The sequence below is a fragment of the Sturnira hondurensis genome, unplaced genomic scaffold (genome assembly GCF_014824575.4).
Source record: "Sturnira hondurensis isolate 20B ecotype Veracruz unplaced genomic scaffold, ASM1482457v3 Scaffold0006496, whole genome shotgun sequence".
Taxonomy (NCBI): Eukaryota; Metazoa; Chordata; class Mammalia; order Chiroptera; family Phyllostomidae; genus Sturnira; species Sturnira hondurensis.
In genome coordinates, this window is record NW_028079127.1 from 17,737,955 (window position 1) to 17,763,344 (window position 25,390).

Genomic DNA, 25,390 nt, shown 5'->3' on the forward strand with positions numbered 1-25,390 from the left:
TGAGCGCAGACACTGGTTTATTCCATGGGGTGCATGATTCAAAGCGTCTGAGCGCCCAGCCGCCGGCCCCTCCCTCCCTTCACAGACCGTGGCCGCAGGGATACAGTCCATCCACAGCCCCCTCGCCCCGCCCCTGGAGTTTGGCAGGTCTCCCTGGGCCTCACATGCACAGGAGCTGTGGGGAGAGAGGGAGTCGGGGTTGGGAACGGCCCCCTGAACCCAAGGCACTTCACGTTAAAGGATAAAGCACAGGGGACACACCCAACGACGGCCCAGCACGTTCACAGGCTGAACTGGAGCCCACAGCCACCGCCCAGTGGGAGTCCCCATAACGATGAGAAGGACACGCGTTTCTTTGGAAAGACAAAGTGCACGTGACTATAAAGACTGGCAGGGCCACTACCACCCCGTCCTTTTCTGAAAATACTTAAGAGAACTCTTACTTTACATGATTACAATTACCAGAGGTTCACCCATGAGAAAAAATAGCTCAAAAGTAGCCTGTCGTAAATTCTCACTGGGAAATCACAACAAACTCTGATATGTTCACAGAGCTGGCAGCCCGGAGGGCCCTGGGTCGCAGGCAGCCTCCGAAGCCTCGCGGTGAGTCCCTCCACCCCTCAAAGTCAAACAGGACACGGGGCTCTGGAAGCAAAGCGCACGGCCGACGCGCTGATGCGGGTGCGCGATTTGGTCTCGCAGGTGGTTCCTTTGGAGGGTGAGCAGGCACCGCCCCACCTCGGGTGGGAACCTGCGCACCCGTGGCCCGTCCTGTCGCAGGAAGCTGAGTGCGGGTCAGCCACGACTTCTCCTGGGGCCCGGGAAGGCGGCTCCTGGCGCTTAGCTGGCGGTGGGCAGGCGGTCGGCGGCGCAGCGGAACCCCAGGTTGGAGGCGGAGCTGTCCGGCGTGTTCTGGCTCCGGGCGGCGCAGCGGTACCTGTAGCAGTAGGACTGTGTGCAGGGGGGAGGGGGGAGAGGCGGGGGGGGAGGGGGGAGAGGCGGGGGGGGAGGGGGGAGGTGAGTGCTCCGCCCCCAGGCAGGGCGGCCCTCACCAGCAGCCCCCCTGCACACGCAGCACGCATGTGGCACCCCCGAGTTCAGTGAGGACCAGCCAGGGGCCAACACCCCACACACAGGACGCCGCCACCTGACCGAGACAAGTGGGGCTGAGAACGAGCCGCGAACGGGCACGGGCTACACGCCGAAGGCGCCTCCATCCGTCGCATCGGTGAGCAAAGCCACATTTTCATGTAACATTTAACAGCAGGAAATCCCCGTGACGCAATGGCAAATGAAAAAGCCGGAATACAAAACCGGATGTGCGCTACGATCTCCCTGGAGGAGCGCTCCAGGCGCGGGGCACGCCCTCACGGAGAGTCCTCGCTACAAGGACATCAGAGAAGGGTCTCGGAGTTTGCAGGCGGGGAACAGGGTCGGGCAAAAACCCAGAAGCGTTTCGAACAAGAGAAAATGTTAGAAGTTCTAACAGTGAAAAGCACATTCTTAAGAATCAACGGTCCCGAACTCTCTGCCTCCAGACTGGTGCAGGACGGTCACCAGTCAGTCACGCGTCAGGCCGTGGGAGGGGGGATGCGGGGGCCTGGCCAGTCCAGGCCTGGATGATGGACACCAGCTTGGAGGGGTGCGTGAGTCCTGCGGGGCGATCAGAGCGCCACCCCGGGTGCAGGCGTGCATGCAGGCCCGGCCCAGGAAGGGGAAGCTGAAAGACGTCTGCCTCTCCAGACTCAAGCCGGGGCAAGTATGGAGTCTTGCCTCCTGCCTCGACCTGCGCCTTGTTACCCATTTTAGCAGCTTGGTGAAACACCATCATGCCACCTGCCACCTGCAGTCTTCCCTCGTATATGTCACCATTATCATCTGAGAAGTTACTTGTACCGTTAGTCGTATCTGACATTTAACCAAGTGATAAAGCTGAATGGCACTTGAGAAAACATCCAGAACAACATGAAGACGTTATTTAACATCCGGCGGATCCGTGACGATCCAGCCCAGGGCCACGCAGAGCAGGAAGGGAGGTGGGAAACCTGCTCAGTACTTCGCTTTTGGAGTTTAAATCACAGTAACTCGTAACACTGCTCGCAGATGCCGGGGCGCTTGTCCTGCACGCCTCCCTCACAGGAGCCAAGGACAAGTGTGCAGGGTGCAGACTCGGAGCAGACTTGGAGCCCTCGCGTGCAGACTCGGAGCCCCTGGCAGGCCAGGCAGGAGCGGGGCACAGTCACTGGTGTTTCATTTGATCCTCCCAGCCCCGGGGCGCTAAACGCTACCCTAGAGGACAGTTTTCGAGAGAGAGTAGAATTCGAACCCAGGTCGAATGGGTGCGCTTGCCTCCCTGGCAGGATCCCACTCCTGGGCGGAGGCGCCCCGCCTGGATGCGGGCTGCCTGACAGGACCCTCGCCGGTGTGAACAGGGCCTGGCACGTGCACCCCCAGCCCCCGACGGGGCTCGGTGAATAAGCACACGAGACTGGACTGGAACACTTCAAAAGCTTGCACTCTGCAAAGCTAACCACTCATGGAACTCTCAGGTGCTCAGCTGACTCTTCAGTCCAAAGTGACAGAGAACAACAACGAAACAGCTGTCCTGTGTGCTGTGTGACTGCTGAGCCGCCCCACGGCTGTGGAGTCCCCGCGGCTGGTGGACGCAGCTGCACCGACCCTCGGGGCACAACTCTGGGATGCAGGAGGGGAAAGGTCAGTGGGGGGAAAACAGGTCGGCGCTGAAGAGGGTGGCTTTTCCTGAGTTATTCTTCTTCTTTCTCTCACAGAAGTTGACGGTTTCCCTTGTTTATGGCACTGATCTCCAAAGCTGACACGGGAATTCTCTGAAGCCGCTGATCCCACCATCAGAGACAGTCGGAGTGGCCTGCCTCCCGCACTCAGAGGGGCGGCGCCCAGCTAGCCCATACTCCCTGCGGCGGGGAGGGCGTGGCACAGTGTGGGCACCCAGGCAGGGGGTGAGGTGCAGGTAAAACATGCCTGAAGCCATGGGCACAGGCCGCATCTGCAGGAGCAACCGGGGGCAGCCAGGAGCAGCAGGAGTCGCACCCTGCAGGGCCTGCCCCCAGGGCTTCAGGGAGGCAACAGCCCTTCCCTCCCAGGATCAACCACGCCCGCGGGGTGATCCTGGGCCCAGCCCCAGACCCGTGCAGTGAATGCCTCGTGGGAGTGAGAGGCACACGACCCCAAGCAATCAGGGGTCCTGACCACACCCAGGGGGACACCAAGCCCGGGCAGGGTCCTGCCCTGCGGGAGGGCACAGGCTGGCGGGCCAATGAGCCAACACGTCAAATGGTGCAGCGTTGGGAGGGCCTGCGGTGGCCGCTGGCTCAGGCGAGGGGACTGCCCTTGCAGAGCAGCAAGGGCTCCGGGAAAGACTCGGGAAGGCTCGGCCACAGCGGGTCTGCAGGACCAGGGGTGGTGGGGTCTTCTGACTCCCACGTGACGACAGAGGCCGCGGCAGCTGGTTTAAACAGCTGGTCCTGGACCCCCTGCACAGAGGTGCCAGCGGTCTGGAGCAGGGTCCAGAACGCGGCCTCCCTAACAAGCGCCAGGGTGCTGCGGCGGCAGCACCAAGTGACAGGACGTCCGAGGACGAGAGGAGGCGTGTCAGGGGGGAGGGGGGGAGGACGACAGCAGGGGCAGGAAAGTGGGAAAGTTTGGGCCGGGGAGAGGGCGGCGAGGCCATGGCCAGGTGCTGCTGGAGCCTGGTCCACTCCTCCACCGTTTCAGAGGCCACACACCGCACACTGCGTGCTGCTGTCCTGGGTGCTGGGACACACGTGGATGAGCCAGAGGAGGCCCTGCATCCGGGGACTGGGTGGTTTCTGGCAGGGCAGCCTGGGAGGCAGTCAGCAGGGAGGTGGGCCAGCGAGACCACCATAGAGAAGGCCTCTCTTCGGAGGCACTGAGGAGGGAATCGGGCTGCCCAGAGGCCAGGAGAACGGGCATTCTGGGCTAACGTGATGACCAAAAGACCAGCCCAAAGCAGAGGAAGGATGACGAGCAGCAGATGCGGAACGACAGGAACCAGCGCAGTGCAGCGCAGCACGGCACGTGGCACAGCACAGCAGGCGCCCCGGCAGTGAGCGGGCACGGCTCGCTGCAGAGGGAGACTGCAGCCAGGGCCTGGCCAACTGGCTCACCAGCACACGCAGAGCCCTGGGCCCGCAGCTCCCCACGCCAGGCAAGGCCTCTCCCAACCTGCTCCCTAACAGGCACCGGGGGCCGCTGGTGGACTAACATCAAAATGCTGCACCTCATCTTCACACGAAGAGTAAAGCGCCAGCCCCACGGAAGCCACTGTCATGGCTGCCACAAGCAGAGCGCTCACCTTTGCAGAACGGGACTCAATCTCACCTGGGCCCCCCAGTCCACCTGCCTCCTCACTGACCAGGAGCACTGGCCGGCCCCCGTGGGCCTCAGCAGCCTGGCTCTGAGGCAGCGCCTCCGCCCGAGACTGGGCGAGTGGACAGAGGTCGCTGCCTACACGGGAAGCTACACAGACGGGAAGCTGAGGGACCCCCAGCCGCAAGGCGAGGGCTGGGGGCTTGCTGGCTGCCGCGTCTCCGCGTGCACCGTCTTTCCCCGGTGATGTCACACACTGTTTTAAGTCAGGTGCTGTTCATGGGCCATACCACACAGCTGTGATGACTCTAATGGCCCGGCTGCCCGAGGCTGGGACACGCAGACAGCAGCAGAGAGGCCCGCGGTGCCCAGCAGGGGGCGATTTCACCCCAGCCACCTGAAGCCCCCAGGCACACACAGGTAATTCCATTTTGGGAAGAAAAAAATAAAAGTTCCCCCCAAACCCTGGTAGAATACCAACAGCAGTGCTCTGTATGAAGCAGAGAAAATCATTCTTTTATTTTCATTTTACGTGTATTATTTACTTTATGATTTTTAATGTGATGAAAACTGTTTGCACGACAGGAAAGCTTAAAATGAGCGAGAACAGGAAGCCCTGGTCCGTTGCTGGACCTCAGCAGCCCCTCAGACCTGCCATCACCAGGGCGGGGAGGAAGCGCTGAGCCCTGGCGGCAACGCTGGGGGCCAGGGCTCCGGGGCCGGACCACCCCACCCCCGCGGCCCCATTTCCCGCACGCGCCCCCTGAGCGACACTCCCCAAGGAGCAGCCTGTCTGAACCCCCGCGCTGGGCCGGGAAGGGACACGCTCTCGAGGAGGAAGCGGCCTGGTTTGAACGTCCTCGCTGCTCCTTTATCCCAAGTCCACGTTTAGCACCGAAAACAGTTATTATTAGTGAGGTTAGATCTTCGAGCGGCTGAAATATGGGTCATTTTACTAATTAAGAACATTTCATCAAAGTGGCTAATTGCTGTGTGAAACTGATCTCAATACCTGAGCTAAGAACGTCGTCCTGGACTCAGGGGCAATCCACCTGGGACAATGACTTACTCGCCGTGGGGCTCTGAAGGCAAGTGGGACACAGCAGGGCTCCTGTGGGGGGCAGTTTCCAGGACACAGGAAAGTGTACAGTGACTGCAGCTCATTTCAAACACCAGCACAGAAACCGCCCATGGCCGCCAGGTCTCCCGGTGCCGCTGACTGACTCCAGAGCCCGGTGTAAAGGGCAGGGGAGGGTGGGGGTCCCCCCACAGCAGGATGAACTGAACCCACTCGAGAGTGACGACGACGACGAGTATTTCTGAGAGCTCACCGGGGGAGCGGCGCCGGGCACGCACTCACGGCACCCTCCCAGGGACCGGGCGGGGGCACTGCATGGCCAGTGTCTGACTGGTACACCTGCAGAGAGACTGAGGCCCGGGGTGCCCAGGCCCTGCGGCCGATGATGCAGAACCAGAGGCCTTTAGGCCCCACCCCAGAGCCTGGCCCCAGCCCGGAGGCCACGTGGCCTCGTTTTCCCTCCAGGGCCTCACCGCCTCCGTCATGTCAGGGGGCCTCTCACCAGTCACCGGTCACCAGCAGACTGACACAGTCACGTGGGGGCACCGGGCTCTGGCCAAACCTCAGCCACCTTCAAAGCAAGGTGATTTTTTCTAAATGAACTACAACACTATTTCCTTTTTGTAAAATTTTTTTTCTTTTAGTGATTTTCACCTGTGCCTTAAGAATCATTTCCACGGTCCCCCACCTAGCCAGGAATTCATTCGTTGCATCCACATTCACAAGAAGGAGGGGACACAGCCTGACTGTAACAGAGACGGCGGCGGCCAGGACACCGGCGTCTGCAGCACCTCTCACTGAGACCCTCCCCCCGAGGAGCACCTCCCCAGGTGCTTCATCTGCCCACCCCGCTCAGAACCTCCCACAGGTGCAGCTGCACGTGCACCTGGCAGACGTGAGGACTGAGACTCAGAAAGGCTCGGTCTGGTCCAGGGGTCCCAGAGAGCAGGGAGCAATCAAGACCCCTGGCCCAGACCTCGTTCCAGGGTCTGCAGCTCCATCAAGGAGCTAGGGCCTCCACTTTCGATCCAGTGGCGGGGGCCAGGGCTCCGGGGCTAGCTCACATCCAGCTGTGACCTCCTCCTGGTGCCCTCCCTCCTGGAATGTCCCCCTCTCCATCCCTTCAGCCTGACTAAATCAACACTCGCAATAAATCACTAGAGCTGTAAAACAAAGAGGTACAGCTTATATGCCAAAGGAGAGAAATCAAGTGATAAAAATACTTAATTCCCCCAAAGTCAAAAAGGGGGCGGGGATAGGAAAAAACAGATGAGACAAAAGGAAAAATAATGTCAACACGTGGAAATGAGACCCAGCCACGCCAACAACCGCACCTACTGGGAGAGGTCTGGACGGCCAGTGGAGAGGGAAAGACGCCACTGAGTTCGGTGACTCGGAGGAAGCGAACGCAGCCCCTGGAGGACAGGGGCTCCCGGACGTGAATCGGGAAGAAACGGATGCTCTGCATAACCTGCAGCTGTCAACTAAATGCAACCAAGAGCTGTCACTTGAGGCCTTTCCCTCGGGGAATTCTATCCAATAGAAGAGCAGGTTTCTGCCTCGGCTGGTGTGTCTCAGTGGATTGAGCACGCGCCTGCGAAGCAAAGGGTCGCCGGTTCGATTCCCAGTCAGGGCACATGCCTGGGTTGCAGGCCAGGTCCCCAGTAGGGGACACATGAGAGGCAACCACACACTGATGTTTCTCTCCCATTCTTTCTCCTTCCCATCCCCTCTCTCTAAAAATAAATAAAATTTTTTTAAAAGAAAAGTAGGTTTCCCATTGTGAGTGCGCAGAACAGAGGGTTTGGTCTTGTACTAATTAATTATTGTGTTATTTTCCACTCTAACAACTGTGGACCTACTTTTGTGCCATCTTGTATTTAAGAAAGAAACATAATTCTACATAAACCCCTCCAGAAAATTTAAGATGAGGAAATATTTTCCCATTCACCCCATGAACCCAGCAACACATGAGTACCAAACCAGACAAGAAAACGAAACAACAGGCCGGCACCCGTCATGAACACAACAGCAAAAATGCCTAGCATTTTAGAAAACAACCCAAAACACATGGAAAGGATAACACACCACAACTAAGTGGATGTATTCCAGGAAGGCAAAGATGGTTTAACATCTGAAAATTTAAGACCAGTGAGTGCAATTCATCATATTAACAGACTGAGAAAGAAACACCTCAGGAGCTACAGGAAAAGCATCTGGCCAAATAAAACACACATCATTTCTGAGAAAAACTGTTCAAAAAACTAGGAATAGAAAGAAATTTCTTCACACTCATAAAGGGCATCTTTGAAAACACTACAGCTAGTATCAAATTTAATTTATAAGCTGAATGTTAGCCTCCTAAGATTCTTGCCCCAAAAAGTAGGTAAGAATGTCTATTCTCACTACTTCTATTCATCACTACAAAGGAGGGTCAACACAATATAGCAAGAAAAATCATAAAAGATGTCCAGGTTAAAAAGGAAGAGGCAAAATTGCCAATATTCACCACCTATTTACAAAGCCTAAAGAATCTACAAAACATTAGGAGTATAGATGAGTTTAACAGGTTTCAGGGGGACTTCCGGCCAAGATGGAGGTGTAGGTAGACACACTGTGCCTTCTCACACAACCAAAATGAAGGGCAACAAAGATTCAGAAACAAAAAAGCATCCAGAACTGACAGGAAATTGAACTGTGCGGAAGTCCGACAACGTTCATCCGGACCAGTAAGAGGGGCGGAGTCGGCGGCTGGCGGAGCGAGGTCAGGGTGGGAAGAGCTGCAGCCAGCAGCCCCGGGCGCGGAGAGGGAACGGGCAGACCCAGTGCGGGGCACAAGGCAGCTGGATGACGGCGGTCACACATTCGTGTGCAGATAAACCAGGGGAAAATGGGCAGCAAGACAGACCGCACAACCCAGAGCCCCAGTGCTGGGAAATAAAGCCTAAAAGCACTGATTGAAAACACCTGTGGGGGTTGAGGGGCTGGGAGAGGCTCCCAGCCTCACAGGAGAGTTCGTTGGAGAGACCCACAGGGTCCTGGAACATACACAAGCCCACCCACCAGGAACCAGCTGAAATCCAAGAGAGCAGAGCAAGCGCCATTGTTCCCTCTCTGGCCCCGCCCCCACCACATACAGCGTCACAACCCAATGACTGGGTTGCCCTGCCCTGGTGAACACCTAAGGCTCTGCCCCTCATATGTAACAGGCACTACCAGATTAAAAAAAAATGGCTCAAACGAGAGAGCCCCAGACCCAATACATCTAAGTGACCAAGAGATAGCCAACCTATCAGATGCACAGTTCAAAGCATTGGTGATCAGGATGCTCACAGAACTGGTTGACTTGGGTCACAAATTAGAGGAACATATGAAGGCTAAACTAAGTGAAATGCACAGGGAACCAACAGTGATGGAAAGAAAACTGGGATTCAAATCAAGGGAGTGGACCAGAAGGAAGAAAGAAACAACCAAACAGAAAAGAATGAAGGAACAAGAATTCAACAAAATCACGAGAGGCTTAGGAACCTCCAGGACATCTTTAAACGTTCCAACATCTGGATTATAGGGGTACCAGAAGGGGAAGAAGAAGAGCAACAAGTGGAAAACTTATTTGAACAAATAATAAAAAAAGAACTTCCCCAATCTGGCAAAGAAAGTAGACTTCCAGGAAGCTCAGAGAGTCCCAAAGAAGTTGGACCCAAGAAGGAACACACCAAGGCACATCGTAATTACATTAGCCAAAATTAAAATGAAGGAGAGAATCCTAGAAGCAACAAGAGATAAGGGGACAGTCACCTACAAAGGAGTTCCCAACAGACTGTCAGCGGATTTCTCCAAAGAGACCTTATAAGCAAGAAGAGGCTATTCCAAGTTATGAAATGCAAGGACCTACAGCCAAGATTGCTCTATCCAGCAAAGCTTTCATTTAGAATGGAAGGGCAGATAAAACACTTCTCAGATAAGGTCAAGTTAAAGGAGTTCATCATCACCAAGCCCTTATATGAAATGTTCAAGGGACTTATCTAAGAAAAAGAAGATAAAAAATATGAACAGTGAAATGACAGGAAACTCACAGTTATTGACAACCACACCTAAAACAAAAGCAAACTAAGCAAACAACTAGAACAGAAACAGAACCACAGAAATGGAGATCCCATGGAGGGTTAGCAACAGAGGAGTGGGAGAAGGAGGAAAGGGGGAGAAAAGGTACAGAGAATAAATAACATAGGTGGTAGGCAGAAAATAGACAGGGGCGGGGGTAAAAATAGTATGGGAAATGTAGAAGCTAAAGAACTTATGACACATGGACATGAAATAAAAGGTGGGAATGTGGGTGGGGGGGTGTGCAGGGTGGAGGGGAATGAAGGTGGGAAATGGGACAACTGTAATGGCATAATCAATAAAATATATTTAAAAATTAAAATTAAAACAAAACAAGGTTCCAGGACACAAGATAAACATACAAAAACCAACTGTACCATGTAAGTGTACTTATTAAAAACAAATACTGTTTCCCCTGGCTGGTGTGGCTTAATGGTTGAGCGCCAAACTCTGAATCAAAAGGTCGCTGGTTCGATTCCCCGTCAGGGAACATGCCTGGGTTGTGGGCCAGGTCCCCAGTAGGGGGAGCATGAGAGGCAACCACACACTGACGTTTCCCTTCCTCTCTTTCTCCCTCCCTTCCCCTCTCTAAAAATATATGAAAATTAAAATAAAAACAAATATTAAGTTAAAATATATTTTAAAGAAATAAACTACGAAGCCTATAAAATACAAATTTAAAGTAAGCACAGAAACTGAGACGTGAAAGCAGACACACCCCCGACACGGGGCACTGGGATGCTCCAGTGCTCACGCTTAAACTGTCTGCACGAGCCTCATCTCTCTACTGTTTCTTGAGAAAAAAACCTTCCAGCCCTCAGTTTGTACAGAGTAACTTGGTTCCCAATTAAGAAAAGTACCATGTGTCAGAGGGAGAAGGGGTGGCAATTAAGGTTTGGAGATACTGTGGTGCAGAGAGAGATTCATCCCGTTTTCGGGGAAGTCTGCGCCCCCAACAAGAGGAGTCCAATATTCTTGCGGTAACAGTGTGAGTTAGAGAAGCAATCTGGGACTAAAGACTGATGCATACACAACCACTTAACAGTACTGAGGGGACCTGGGACAACATTTTTAACTTAAAATGAGAATTTCAAAGATAAATTTGTCCACATCTTATAAATGCAGGTGTAAAGCAGAAAGTGAGGAGCTCAACTCCACGAACTCCCACCTAAGTAAGTGGATTAAAGACACAGAGAAGACCCACCCCATCAAGTCCCTCACGTGGTGGGGCCGGACGTGGCTCCGTGTTGGTGTCGCCTTGACAACGTAAAGGCCCTGGTGCCCCGAGCACGCTCCCGAGAAACCAAATCGGAAGGAGGGAGGAGGGAAACCAGGTGTCGGACTTTTTATAGATTCTAGATGATTCTAGAGTGAAGTCTGAGGGCCACTGTGTTCGGGCGGGGATGGTCGATGCTGCCATCACCAGATGAGTAAGTAACTTAAGTTGGCGCCTTTGTGGGTGGTTTTAAGGCTCCCACGGCCTGGACTGACCAAGTTACCCGGGGAAGCTTCCCGTAACAACAGTTTCGAGTGTCGTCTTGCACGGGGGCAGAAAGACAGAAGGTCAGTGCTGGAGATGCTAAAACACGTAATTTAAAGAAAAGGGAAAGAAATGCTGTTTGGTTTCCAAAGTCCTTGAAGCGGTTGTTGAAAAACCTCCAAGTCGCTCCGCCTAACGGAGAACAGCCCGCTCTGGCGATGAGGGGCTGGTGCGCATTTCACAACGCCCACACTCCAGCCTGGGACCTGAGGAGGCTTCCACCCAGAAACCAGGCCCCCCCAGTCACAGCCGTCCCCCCACCTCCGCAGGAAGCAGACAGCCACGGGAGCCCCGCACGGGTCAGGGCTGCGCTCCCAGGCTCAGGCTGGTTCATGGGGCCGGCCTCTCGAAGGGTCCGGATTCGACACACGAGGCCAGGCTGAGGAGGGGTCGTTCCCAGCGTCTGCCTCTGGTGCCCAGACTCTCCCCTCCCCCGCCCCCGGGCCCGACGGGGTTGGGTGTGAATGCGCAGAAGCAGGTGCGGGGACCCACAGCCGCTGCCCAAACAAACGGCCACACAGCCGGGGACTGGCTTACCTTGTGGCACATGTAGGAGCCGCCTTTCTTCACCCGGTCCTTCCCGGAGGGGGGCCCTTTCTGCAGGGGGAGAGAGCCGTGAGTCCACTACACCAAGAGCAGCCCGTGCTGGCCCCACGCCCACCTGCATTCCCTCCCAGGCCGCACGCCTGCACCCCCTCCCCCTCCCAGCTCCCAACCATCCTCCGAGGTCCAGCCCCGCCCCTGGCCCCCACAGCCTTCCTTGCCCCCTCACCCCCCTCTCCTGCGGATCCCACTGGCCCGCAGTTACCCTGCATCCTAGCCTGCACCCCGCCGCACTGGCCAGCAGTTCGGAATCACATGACTACGTGCTCGCCACCCTACTGCGTGCGCCTGTAAGCCCTTTGCCGAGGGCAGGAAGGGATTTGCTGTGTGTCCTCAGGAGAATTTTAGGTCAGGTTCACCGAGATAATTTATACACAGTAAACTTTCTAACCTTCCTCGAGGCATATTTCTGGTGCGTTTGGACAAACGGAAGGTCACGTGACCCCCACCAGAGCAGAGACTCCAAGCACAGGGCCCCCCCAGTCCTCTGCCCACAGGGCTGTGCGCCTGGCCTGGCAGGAAAGCTGCATTTGCCAGAAAACACCACGAGGCAGGAGTAGCCACCACTTTGCCAAGGACAGGAAAATTACTGGGAGGGTGTAGCAGATCAGAGAGGGTCCCCCCACATTCACATTCACCCACAGCCTCAGAAGGTGACCTTATTTGGAAATGGGGGCATGGCAGGTTAGTACTTTTGGGCTAAGATGCAGTCACACTGAACCACTGTGAGCTCCAATCTGGTGGCCGGTGTCTGCGTACCAGGGAGGGGCCCAGAGACACACGGAGGAGCCGGGTGAGGGGGAGGCAGCAGCTGGGCTGGTGCGGCCGCCAGCCCAGGAGGCCCAGGGGCCCAAGCCCAGGAGGCACTGGGAGATGAAAAAGGCAGCTGCCTGGGTGAAAAAGAACGTATTCACAGGGAAATCACACGTGTGGACAGGGTGCACCCGGTACAAATCTGCCCACCTCTCCACATTAAAGAACCCCAGAATAACCCGGCACATGGAGACGAGCTCACTGTTCTGTTTTTCTCTTCTCAGGAGCACGGCGTTACTCCCAGACCCTCGGGGGAAGAACAGACGGGCCCCACCAGGACGGGGGCAGGAGAGGAAAAGCCACAGAGTCGGACAAGGCCCAAGCACACAGGTCATTCGCAGGGCAAAGGCTCCGTACAAGACCGGACAAACCAGTAACTTCTGAGAACAATCTGGTAAAAATAAAAGGCTGGCGAGGTGGGAAGGGCAGGAAACTAATTTAAACCTCACAACCTAGGAAGCTGCAGGCACGACTCACTGCCCCCTGCCCCCACCCGGTGCGAGGGCGATCCGGCGGCAGGAAACCGCAGCAAGGTGTGCTGACCGGAGGAGTTTGAAGGGAAAACTCTGACAACGCCCAGGGTTGACCAGAAGGGTTTTTTAGTTTTCCTTCTTTGGTTAAAAGAAATGCAGTAAACTGTTAAGATACCTGAAATCTAAATGGTAGGTACACAGGTACGTTACACTATTTTCTGTACTCTTCTGAATTTTTAGAACATTCGATAACTAAACATTAGGGGGAGAAGAAAAATCAGCAAGGGCCAAATAACTGTGGCCTTCAGAAGTCACGTTCAAGAGTTTGCACTTGCTGCTTCAGACAAGAAGCCTGTGAAGCTTCCACACGGAGGCAGGACGGGTCGGGCCTGCCCTCGGGAAGGTGGTTCAGGCTGCAACACAGCAGAGAGCGGGAAGGCAGGGCCGACCTGGAGGCTGGGGAGTCGACCCCGCCCAGGGTGATGGTGGCCCATGGCCTGTCTGCTGGCAGCGGTGACAGAAACAAGAAGCTGCAAAGAGCTGAGTGATGGGCATGCGCTTCCCAGGGAGCTGGGGCTGAGTTCTCAACACGGCTGAGTTTCATCCGAGTCAGATCAGGAAGCAAGTGAGGCCACCGTGACAAAGAGAGACTCACACGGGGACAAGCTCCAGAGCAAGAGCAACATCCAAGAGAGAGCCTGAGCTGGGGAACACGGCGTGAGTTTTCCCGTAAGTCCCTAGAAGAAACGTGAGCAGTTACGAAGCCGAGAGCCCTGCACTCCACACCAGATGGTCGGATAGTGGCGTTCCCAGGCTGCCAGCGCCGGGGCCTGGCACGCCCTCCAAACAGGCAGATGCTTTATCGGGGCCCGGCGGGGGGCGGGGGGCCTCTGTTTCTGATCCCAACAGCCCAAGAGGCCAAACCACTCGGCGCCAGGTGAGAGCAGCCTCTCCCAGCCACACGCCCCCCCAGATTTTCACAACCTGTTTTCCTTTTGAAGCCGGGAGTGATCTTTGCCCACTCTTTCTACTGGCCCTGCTGGAGGAAGCAGGAAAATGGGGGAGAAATGACAGTTTGGGAAGAGCCCATATTTTAAGCTGCTCCCAGGAGAAGAGGCCTGAGCCCCCGGCTACTCACGTGCAGCCCACGGTTACGCAGCGAGGAGGAAGCCAAGCGAAGTCTCCCCACTCTGAACCACGGCCTGAGGCTCAGAGCCGGACAGAGGCCTCGGTCCCTCTGAGCCGTTTCACTCCCTTCGATGAGAAGGGATGAAACAATCCATTTTCTTTATCATTCTCTCTTGTGCCTCTTTTCAAAAGGGTAAGGCTTAAACTAAGCACATCGAGTTCCCAGATGAGCTGGCTTTGGTATAAATATACATTCTTCAACCCAACTTATGAATATCTAGTTTGCTAGAGACAGGATCTTTACACGGTATTTCCCCTCAGTCTGCTCACACAGCAAAAGAACAGCAGATGTGTTCTTTTTCAAAGAGGTGCTCCCCCCCCCCCAGCCACGCAGGGTCTCACTTTCCGTGTGGGTCCTACTGAGAGACCCCGGCTTCGGAAGTAGGACACCCAGCACTCCCCGCACCCAGCACTCCCCGCACAACTCCGACACGCTGGCGTCTCAGATTCCCCAGGTACACGCAGAACTGAGCTGACACCCTGCCTCGCTGGGGAGACTGTCCCCGGGTGACTTGGCCTCCACCCAGGAAGCACCTGTTCTCAGTCAGTTCTGCAGAGCAGGCTCCTGACTCACTACCTCCGTGGGCCAAACCCCAGGCGGCCTGCCCCACGACGAACACCCCCAGCAGACCCCACCAGGCACCAACAAAACACCGACGAGCGCTGCACCGTTAGCAGATGGAACAGACGTCCCCACGGGCAGAGCCCCTCACCATGTCGCCACATCACAGTCCAGCAGCACAGGACGCCCCCGACGCTTTCGGGCAGAACTGAGACACACGTACTCGGCGAGCCTCCGGGGACAGTCCAAGCTTAGTTCCAAGAGCACAGAAATACCCCCGAGGAACACAGAAGTCCTCGCCGTGGCACCGGTCGCGCCGAGGACGCTACTCACCGGGTTGCGGGCGTCCTGGGTGGAATGGTGAACCGCCCACCAGTCGGAAGTCCACTCCCACACGTTGCCCACCATGTCGTACAAGCCGAAACCATTCGGGGGGAAGGAGGCGACCTGAAAGCACACGGGAAAGCGCTGTGGGGACCTGGCTGGGAGGCCTCGTCGGCGCAGAAAAGCAGGAAGAGCCGCAGCTTCTGAGTGCTACTTCTCACCCTGCAGTCCACACAGTTTGGCCCGCGTGAAAGTCAGAAAACACAGACGAGACGTTTTCGGCTTTGGGCTCTCGAGGCACATTACAAATCTAGGGAGAGTTTCTACATACCACGTGGTAGGCCAACTCCCTAGGAATCAAGAAATGCTGACCATAAACTCAATCTGGGCCCCAGGCGCAATGCCTGACCGCTGAGTCAGGGGCACTGACCTCCTCCCCTTAGGTCGTCAGACGACAAAGGGACAAGGGCCAACACAACTCTGGCCCGTAGGTGTGAATGAATCAGAATCCACTGGGTGTTTCTGTCAGACTGGCAAACACCACATCTGTCGGTGTGCCGCAGAATTTAGTGCCCCGTTGGCTCGTGCAGGAAAGGCAGCTCACGGGCCGCCACGTCCGATGGAGCGGGTGACACAGAGACCTTGGAAAGCCTGACGGAGCGCTGTGTTAGACCAACGCGCGTTGGCCGCCGCAGGGGAGCCGCCCTGGCCACACGAGGCTGTTCAGCCCCGAGAGACCCCACGCCGACACCGTCCTCTCCACCGCCCCGCCCCACAACTCAGCATCTAATCCAGGGGTGTCCGACCCGCGGCCCAGGACGGCTGTGAATGCGGCCCAACACAAAACCTTAAATTAAACGACATGAAATTTCTGCGATTACGTGTCACGGGGTATCATGTGGCACGAAACATGTGGCCCAAGACAACTCTTCTTCCTGTGTGGCCCCGAGACACCTCGGGGTTGGACGCCCCTGATGCTAATTCTTAGCCTAGGCCATCATCGTCCACACACTGAGGGGACTCCCTCTGACAAGGAAACTGTGAGTTCACCGTCTCTGGAACTACGGGCAAACGGTCCAGGTTCTGCAGCCAGGGGCGACACCACCCAGAAAGGGGGGCCGGAAGCCGGCCACACCCGTCACAGGCTCAGAGCCAGGACGTGACACTTCTGTAAGAAGAGGAAGCGAGGGGCGCGAGAAACACCTTGACCGAACAGTAAGTGCAGGACAGTTTTTCTCTTTCAGTGACTTCAATGTTTCAATGTTTTAGAAGAAAAAGCTCAAAGAGTTTCATTTTTTAACTTAGAAACATCAAGTTGTCCTTTTTTCCCCCCTAAATCTTCTTACTATACTAATGAAGTAGGACTAGAGGAAGGAATAAGTGAAATTCCTTTCTGTGTGGCCTCAGGGTCCGGGTCCGCACGTGACGGTGGAAGCGTGGGAAACACGGGCGATTCGAGGTGGGAAGCTGCTCCGGGGACTCGGCCCGTGAGGTGGGGGCTGCAGGAGCGCGCGCCAGGCCAGGTTCTCAGCCCTCGCCGGGGACGGGGTCGGGCCTGCTCAGCGGTGCGTTTGCCAACCCCATTCATGTCCACTGGAGGCAGGAAGGAGCTCAGTGACATAGACCTCAGACAGCTTAATGAGGGAGAAAAGAAGACTACACCAAAGTTTTTTTTTAAATATTTTATTTATTTTTAGAGAGAGGGGAAGGAAAGGAGAAAGAGTGGGAGAGAAACACCAGTGTGTGGTTGCCTCTCACGTGTCCCCTACTAAGGAACTGGCCTGCAACCCAGGCACATGCCCTGACTGGGAATCGAACCAGCGACCCCCCCCACTTCACAGGCCCATGCTCAATCCACTGAGCTGCACCAGCCAGGGCCCAAAGTTTTTTTTAAAACTCGATTCTAAAAGGCAGAGTGGGACAAGCAGGGAAAAACAAATGGGAAGAGAATGAAAGGGAAGGCCACAGAATGCCCAGGAGGAGCGGTTCCTGGCTGCCGGTATGCCCTCCTCTACCTGGGTGAGTATCTAGGCAGACCTGGAATTGGGGTCAGAGTTCAAAGGTCACAGGGAAGTAAAGGAAGGGAGGCCACTGGCACAGACCGTTCTTTCAGGGACGTGAAGACGATCAGAGAGAGTAAAAGATAATAGCTGGAAGGTGTAGGAAGGAAAAGAGAAATTAATTTATTCAGGGAGAGCAGGGAGGAAGCCAGCCCTGGGCCATGAGAGATGAGAAATCGTGGAGGAAGGGCGCGGTTCTGGGGCTAGAGAACGCACAGCGCAGAAGCTCCCGGCAGCCAGCCAGCGCCTTGCCACGGGCCCACGCTTAGCAGCTGGCCCGCAATTCAGTCCACCCAGTAAGCTAACCACTCAGGGGGGAGATGGGGGCATCTGTGCAAAGGTGTGTGCTGGTTCCCCTCCAAATAACTGGATACTTGAGCGAGGTAAAATCTGGTCATCCCCACCCCCAAAATTACCGTATGGGATGTGCCACCAAGAAGCATACAAATTTTAGCTGCTCATCAAATTAATCACATTAACTGAGCTTCCTTCCAGGGGCCTCAGAAGAAAACAAGCGAACATGAGAAATGCTCCACGCAAGCCTGCTTGGGGGAGAGTGGGCCCAGAGGCAGCATAAACCACACATGGTAACGGCTGTACAGCAGGTGCCTCTCAGAATGCAAGCCCGCGTCTCGGGGCCACTGTGGCCAGGACAGTTTGAAAAGCGGATGGGAACCAAGGAAGTTCATGAAACTGCAGCCGGGGGAGCACCCTTGCTGGGGTCCGCCGAGTCCTGTCCTCAGTGACCTGAGCAGATGGGCACCCCAGGACAGCAGGTGTGGCACTGGGGTTCTTCTCTGAAAACAGTCCCAGAGGAAGACACAGATCCAGTCAGGGTCATTCCAAACCCAGGTGACATTGCTGCTCAGGCTGGCTGACTTCTTTCTCCTCACGTCCTGTTCTACAAGCCGGTCCTCAAGGGCTCCTGGGTGCCGCTCTCATTCTGTCTCGGGAGCCCTGCGTTCCCGGGGGACTTCGGCTGGGCTCCAGGTGAATGTTCCAGCTCTGAATGCCAGCACAGCGTCCTTACCTCACAGGCAATGTTGCGTTTTCTGAAAAGGGGCCCTGACCTGAGACTCCGCAACTGCTTTCCTCGGAGGCTCACGCACTTAGAGACATAAAATCCCGTGGCCGTGAATGCTATCAAATGTCAGACCCATCCGAACAGCCAGCTGGGGGCCTCTGCTAACACGGACAGGTGTTAGATTGGTCCCTGAACTTCAAGGCCACCTGCAGCGGCCTCCTCCTCACAGCCCAGCACCCCCAAGGGGCGTCCAGGCTGCTAGGGCCTTTCTCACACCACACTCTAGGTGGTGCGCCCCGCCACAGGAAGCTGGGCACAGGCCAGACGGGCTGGCACCCCCCAACACGGGGTGGGGCGCCGCAGGGAGCCGCAGCCTGCTCCTGCACATGGGTGACAGGCGATGGCCACTGTCCCGCTGCCCACCCCTGGGGTCCCGTGAGCACCCTCAGCCCGCACCTGCAACGCCAGGAGGCACTGTCCAGCTTCTCGTCCAGGCAGAGTCTGAGAGGGGGTCCTGTCCCCAGGACCTGTGCCGTACGTTGCACAGTGAACTCACGCAGCTGCGAGGCCACAGCAGGGCCACATCGCCCCCACCCTGCTGCTGCACGGCCTGAGGGGCCTTGGCCTTCCCTGACGACGGAGCCCCCCTACGGCCTGTGCTGGCTCCGCACAGAACTTCATGTAAACACGCATGTGCACTCCTACACCTCGTTAGGGCTGCACATTCCCGTGCGATTTATTTTTTATGTTTATTCTGCCCAAAATAAAGCTGTAATGTTTTAAGTACTACAGCACAAAATATTTTTAAATTTCTGGTAGGTCAAGGGTCTTGTCACTCTTCACATTTTCCAAAATGTCTTGTGTATAATAAAACACAGAAAATATATATTTATTATTTGTTTATTGCTTCAGTTGCAATTTTGGAATCATTTGGTCGTGTTCCAAATAATGTATCTGGGTCACATTCATAAAGAAATGTAGGAAGAGTTATTTTTGTGTGAAACAAAAATACAAATATTAAGAAGTGAAAAGTACTTGGAAGATCAGTGAAAGAACATTGTTCTTGGTAACAAGGAGCCCAGGAGCAGCTGTCCCCACCGCGAGGCTGCTGTCCTCACTGCGTGGGGGGAAGAGGGACAGTCCCAACCCTGCCTCCGCAGCGCATGACGCTACCGGCAAAGGAGCAGCAGTGAGAGCAGCCCGGTGCACCCAGGCCCCGAGGGAGCCGCACCCACGCACCCAGGGGAGTGCTTTGGCCGCAGACCCCAGAGCCTCATGGAGAAAGGGCTCCAGTCTCCGACTCACTAGTTTCCCTGCTGGCGACCCATCTTAAAAGTGTGACCAGAGACGCAACTGAACACGTGCAAACCGGATACTCGTTGTTCCCACACTCAGCGGAAAGAACAGGCAGGGCTGGGTTCGCCGCAGCGAGTGGTGACCAACCGAGGCCCGTTCAGGTGGCCAGCTCTCCTGTGGGCACTGAAAGCCCATGTGCGGGTGAAGAACCACTCACGCCCGATGCAACATCCCTGCTGACGACCAGGGAGGGACGGGGCTCTGAGGACGGTACCCAGTCTGACCCAGGAGCAGCAGGGGGAGGGTGCGGCGCCTTCGCCAGCCCCTACAGCGGGGAAGGGCACGGGCTTCAGACTCAAACTGCCCCGTGCACCTGCCAGGGGCCCACCTGGAAGTCGGGGCAACAACGCCCACCTCCCAGAGCTGCGTCCACACCAAACAAGACCATCCGTGCCAACGGCTCAGCACCGCGCCCAGCACCCGGCGGCACTCCCTGACCGCCAGCCACTGTCAGCACCGCTAACAAGATTGGGAGGAGACGCCCCAGACGCCAACAGGGTGAGGGGCGAATCCAGGGCCTTTGGATTTTCTCCCTCATCCTCTCCTTGTGCACAGTGGAGGGCGGAGGGGGAGCGGCACAGAGAGGAGGGGGAGCCAGGCGGCCGTCCATCCCTCCTCGTCCCGGTCCCCAGAGCTGCCAGCAGCGCGCGAAGCCACACTACTCACGGGCGCGGTGCCGCGGAAGCCGTCCTCACCGGTGTCGGTCACGGGAAACTCGCCCTGCCAAATGTTGGCGTAATGCTGGCCTTTGGGCTGCAGCTTGTTGCCCCAGGGGAACAGCCTGTGGGAGGGGACGCAGGTCAGCCCGACCCCCAGGCCCAGGCCTCCGGACCGAGGAAGAGGACAGCGACCTAGTGGAGGCGGGCACGCTGCTCGCTGGCCCTCAGTGAGCTCTGTGGCTTTAAACTACAGACATGTAAAAATCAAAGCTTTCACTGGGATGTTGTACCGTCTGCGCAGCAAGCTCATGTCTCGTCCCCCTGGGCCCCAGTCTCTGGAGAGCTCGCGGAAGAAGCCGCAGGGCTCACAAGGGCTTCCGAGAGGTCGGGGCCTCAGCCTCGGCCAGACTCACCTGCCAGCGGGATGGGCCACTGTCACGCCACAGAAGTACAATGACAAAGGCTTCGCTATTATAAGGAGCCTTTCCTGGGCGTGGCCCAAACGCCAGTCTTCCCCTCATGGCCCCTGAGGTGGAGAAGTACCACCGACTGGGGAGCAAGACCCCGGCCAAGAGCTCCACGGAGGCCACGCTACACCCAGGCCTGACCTGCTGGGGGCGCCTCGGGACCACCAGGAGGCCACCCCACCTGACACGTGGTGACCACTGGTCCTTTGCCGAGTGACTCGGTGGCCGGAGGGAAGGCTGGACACAAGAGCAATGGCTGCCAGGCCGACTCTCCAGCACAAGCCCACGGGGAAAAGTCCGCACAGGGCGAGGCAGGGCGGGCCCCCAGTACCTGTCACGCAGGCCCCCCCGGCAGCTGTGCTCCCACTCGGCCTCCGTGGGCAGGCGCTTCCCGGCCCACGCGCAGTAGGCCACGGCGTCGTTCCAGGAGACGTGGAGCACCGGGTGGTCTGGCCTGGGGACAGCGGAGTGAGGGGGACAGGGTCAGGGTGTGGGAACCAGCTTGGGCAAGACACCCGGTCACCTCAGCTCCCTCAGTGACACTGGTGTGGTCCTGGTCCCCACCCCCAGCCGAGCCACACCTGTCACCCTCCACCCCGGGATCCTGACACCCCAGGCCCCCAAAGGGGTGACAAGCCTTTTTAGACATACACTCCAAACACTCCTCACCTGGTGGGCCGCACACCGCAGACCACACTGGGCGGTGGGCGTGGAGGTGCCCCGCCCCCCGTGAAGGAAACAGGGCTCCCGCTGCTGGGGTGTCGACCCCTCCGGGCACCCACAGCAGCCCTGGGCCAGCTGGGAGCCACCAAGGGCTAATCAACCACGACCAGCCACCTGTGGGCTAATGCCATGGGCCAGGGGTCCCCAGAGTCCCTATGAAAATGGCTGGGACCCCCTGGGCCCACCACACAGCCCTGGCTTCCCCCTCTGCCCAACCCTACCCCCCAACCTGAACCCCTCGTAGGCATCCCCTCGACAAGCGTTCTGCACACCGAGCTATCCCAGCACCTGTGTCCAGAGCCCAGCCTGTGACACTTGGCCTTGACTGTGTGTCTTTGTGCTACACTTTAGCATCTACTCTTCCTCACTCCAGTCGAGTCCATGCAAGTCTTTGTTTTCTACGGGTGTGGGGTGGGGCGGAAAAAGCTGGGAGAGTTTGAGATGAAGAGGACACAGGCATTTACCCAGCACCAGATAACCTCGACCCCTGTCCACTCGGCTCCAGGGGGCTCTGCCTCCCCCATGGGTCCCAGACCACGGCTGCGCTCGTCCAGCAAGGCCCCCAAGTGCCTGTTCGGGGACCGAGAGGATGTGCGCTCTCTCAGAGATGGACTCAGTGGCTAAAATGCACCCCCTCTGGGTCTCCCTTCCCCTCTCAGCTTTGTCTCCTGATAAATTCGAGAACGATGTTCATTGGGAGCCCAGAGGCCCAACCCCACCCTGAGGCTCCCCGGGGCCCCCGAGGCATTCTGCCTCCCAGTCCGATCCCACCGTACAGGCACCACCGGCCCTGAAGGGCTGCCGCCCAGGGGCTTCAGGGTGCAGCGGAGCTCCACGAATGCCCAGCTGTCTGCCAAGGAGGCCAGAGCCTGGGGCGTCGGCCAAAGCAGGGAGGGGCTTAGAGCCCCGCCTGAAGAAGTAGGTCAGCGGAGCAGCTTCCTGGGCTGCGGAGACGCCGTGCCCGTCCCCCGCCTGCCTGTCCCCTGGCCAGAGTGCCCCTCCAGCCCTGCTCCAGCTAATTATCTCCCCGCCGCTCCGAGCCTCGCTGACAACTTGCTGCTCCGCGGGAGTGCAGGTGGGAGGCAGCTCTGAAGTGTGTCGGCACAGGGCTGGAGGGGACAGGGCCCCAGGCCCCAGCCGAGCTTCCATGGAGGCCACCGGGCCAGACACGCTGCTTGTCTGCAGGCAGTCCCTCACTGACCAATCACATGAGGAGCCTGGGACAGGTGGCGGTGACTGAGCATGTCATGAGACCGGTGGCTGGCCCATCACCGGGGAGGAGCACCCCCGAGAGGCAGCTCTTCAATGGACGAACGAGGAGGCACGAGCCCACTGAGACGAGCCCTCTCCGAGCCAGGTGCGGCGTGCAGGCCCTTCCGCAAACGTGTCACTTCCTGCCAGTCTATTTTCCTACCCACCAGTCACAGGGGTATCCCATCTGCGCCCCAGGACGGCCGTGAATGGGGCCCGACACAGGATCCTAAACTTACTTAGAACATTATGAGATTCTGTGTGTGTGATTACGTGCCGCAGAGCATTTAACGTATGGCCCAAGACACCTCTTCTCCTCCTCCCAGTGTGGCACAGAGACGCCAAAGGTCAGACGCTAGGGCAGAGTTGACCATTCTCACCCCGTTACAGGTGAGGATGCCGCCGAGCTCCCTCCCAGAGGCACAGTGTCTGTCCTGGAATGAAACGAAACCCCTGGGGAAGGAACCAGCCACTCACCTGTAGGCGACAGTCGAGTCGGGCCCTTCGGGGTGTCTCCAGTTGGCGCCTTTCACGGGTAACCACCAGGGAGCGGCCGCCACCTCAGAGTAAGCAGAACACGCTGACATTAGTGGCCGGTGACACTGGCATCCGGATGTGCCACCCAGGGCTCCAATTCTGCCACCAGACAGACGTCCTGGCCGGGAGACTAGAACTAAAGGCTCACGTGCCAACAACCCTTAACAGGAAGGTATTTCTCCCATCATCAAGCACTGTCATGGCCAAGTACATGTGCGTTTAAATGGGTGCGTCTCCAAGACTCGGTAGGAGAGGCGCTCCGAGGCCGTCCTCCACATTCGACAGGTGGCAGCCAGGCAGCACCGCTGCTTGGTGACCGTGGGGACAGTTGACCTGACAACTGGTGCCAGGCTGAAGGCCAACCAAGGTGGGCAGAGTCCAAGGTGAAGCACAGGGCAGAAGGCTGGGGCGTGTTTTCAAAAGAGCCCAGGTCAGTGCCCAGCCCGGCACCCACTGTCCAGCCCACAGAGCCCTGTCCGCGACGGCGGACAGCCCTGAAGTGCCGGCAGCAGCTCCCACGCCTGAAGCCCACGGCAGCAAGCGGTCCCCCGCCAGCAACTGGCCTTGGAGCCAAAGATCTGAGTCACGGCTCTGCTACCCACAGCGTGACCCTTGGCCACCCAACACCCTGCCCGAACCTGCTTCCTCAATTTCAGAGACAGGGATGGAGCTCGCCCACCTCCCGGGCACTTACACAGCGGGGCAGTAACATGCCAACACCCAGCTCGGAGCGAGCCCTTGGTGAAGAAGGCCCAGGGCTCGCCCGCGGAAGGAGAGCCACTGAAAATCGGTTCCAGCAGGGCCGCTAACGCTGGCGTTAACAAAATACACATAACACGCTGAAACTGTTGCGTATTTCCTTCCATCTTCCACATTAAAATGCACAAAAATCACCAATTTTGATGTTTTATAAAAAATGCATGCTGATATGACAGCTGTCACAATATAATCTAATGAAGTTGTTTCCAATGAAGTTAAAGACACTAAGCACTATGAGAGCCATCTTCCAGGAAAAAATGAACTTTTTGGCCAACCTGGTAGACAAATTAGCGCTTAGAGCAGTCCCTGGCACGCGGTAAGAGCGACATCAGAGTGAGCCGCCATCGCTGGCTGCAGCAACCTCCCAGAAACCTCAGAGGAGGCGCCATCTAATTAGTGAAAATCCACGCGACGCCCCTCAGCAGGAGCCTTGGCCAGCCGCCAGCGCAGCCTTTTCTGGAGGCTGATGGCCGAGGGGTCAGAACATGGGGAACACGCGTCCAGATCAAGCATCCAGGACAGACGCTCCCAAAGGGTCCTCAAGATGGGCACTTGCTCGTCACCTTGCATCACTGTCGTGGCGTGAGAAGCAGCCTGCATGGGAAGTAAAGCCCCCCCAAAGCAGGCAGCACCGAGAGGGAGAAGTGGGGGGGGGGGTGAACGCAGGCAGGAGGCACCCGTCAGCCGAGCCCACGGCCTGGAGGAGTGCCACACAGCGCACATCTGCGAGCTGCCACACGTCCCTGTGGTAACAGACGCAGGTCAGGAGCCATTTCCCCAGGTGACACACGAACCTGGAGTCCCCCCACCACGGCGGACGGATGAAACCACGGGGTTTCCCTCGTCCCCGCCAGGCGCCCTGGGACAGACATCAGGTTTTCTGGCCAAACTGATGGTGCATCTGTCGGGAGGCGCCTTCCGCTCCCATGTGCCGCTGCCAACTGTGTGTCTCTACGAACTTGTTCTTGACCTTCTGGCCGTGCCCTGAAAATAAGTGCTACCCGACTGCGTTTAGGAACCGAGAGACAACCTCTGAGAGTCGCACAGGAGCCGCCAGGTCATGGAGGTCACGTTGCCAGCTCCGACGGCTCTCTCCCCTTTTCTGCATGGGAACAGTCTTTGGGTGCGTGTGTGCGTGCGGGGCCCTGGCAGCAACTCGAGTGCCTGGCCTCTGTGATAAGCCTCGCCCCAGAGGGAAATTTGGGGGCTGTGGTTGCTCACCCCCACACTTTCTGTTCAACTGAGCCATGTCCAGAATGTGGCTCATCAGGGGGGAAGGACTGTGGCGGCTTATTTTTAGTCGCCCATCTCCATAGCAACTGTCTTGGGTTTAAGTTGAACCAGCTGCACCAGACGGCCAGCGGCCAATTATAATGTAAATAGGATCCCGGTGAGCAGCGCTGTCCCCGAGAGAAAGGGGCTGGACTGGGGAGCTCCCCCTCCCTGGGGACACAGCCAGCCCCGCAGTAACAACTTCAAGAAAAGGGGAGGAGGGCGAGGT

At 57.1% G+C, this 25,390-nt stretch overlaps 1 protein-coding gene across 7 annotated transcripts in view; it reads right to left on the minus strand.

Moving 5' to 3' along the window:
- The window catches only part of SUMF1 (sulfatase modifying factor 1), a 47,339-nt gene continuing 21,949 nt past the window's right edge, over positions 1-25,390 (minus strand). For 3 of the 7 annotated variants that reach the window (XM_037049547.1, XM_037049544.1, XM_037049543.1), the window contains 6 exons: positions 23,071-23,153; positions 20,951-21,073; positions 20,160-20,274; positions 15,063-15,176; positions 11,628-11,687; positions 735-951 (listed from right to left, as the gene is read on the minus strand). In XM_037049547.1, the coding sequence (XP_036905442.1) occupies positions 841-951; positions 11,628-11,687; positions 15,063-15,176; positions 20,160-20,274; positions 20,951-21,073; positions 23,071-23,153 (606 nt within the window). In that variant the 3' untranslated portion in view covers positions 735-840. Of the gene's footprint in view, positions 952-6,266; positions 7,011-11,099; positions 11,130-11,627; positions 11,688-15,062; positions 15,177-20,159; positions 20,275-20,950; positions 21,074-23,070; positions 23,154-25,390 lie in introns of those variants that run through there. The other 4 variants (XM_037049545.1, XM_037049549.1, XM_037049546.1 and 1 more) reach the window with 4 other exon arrangements.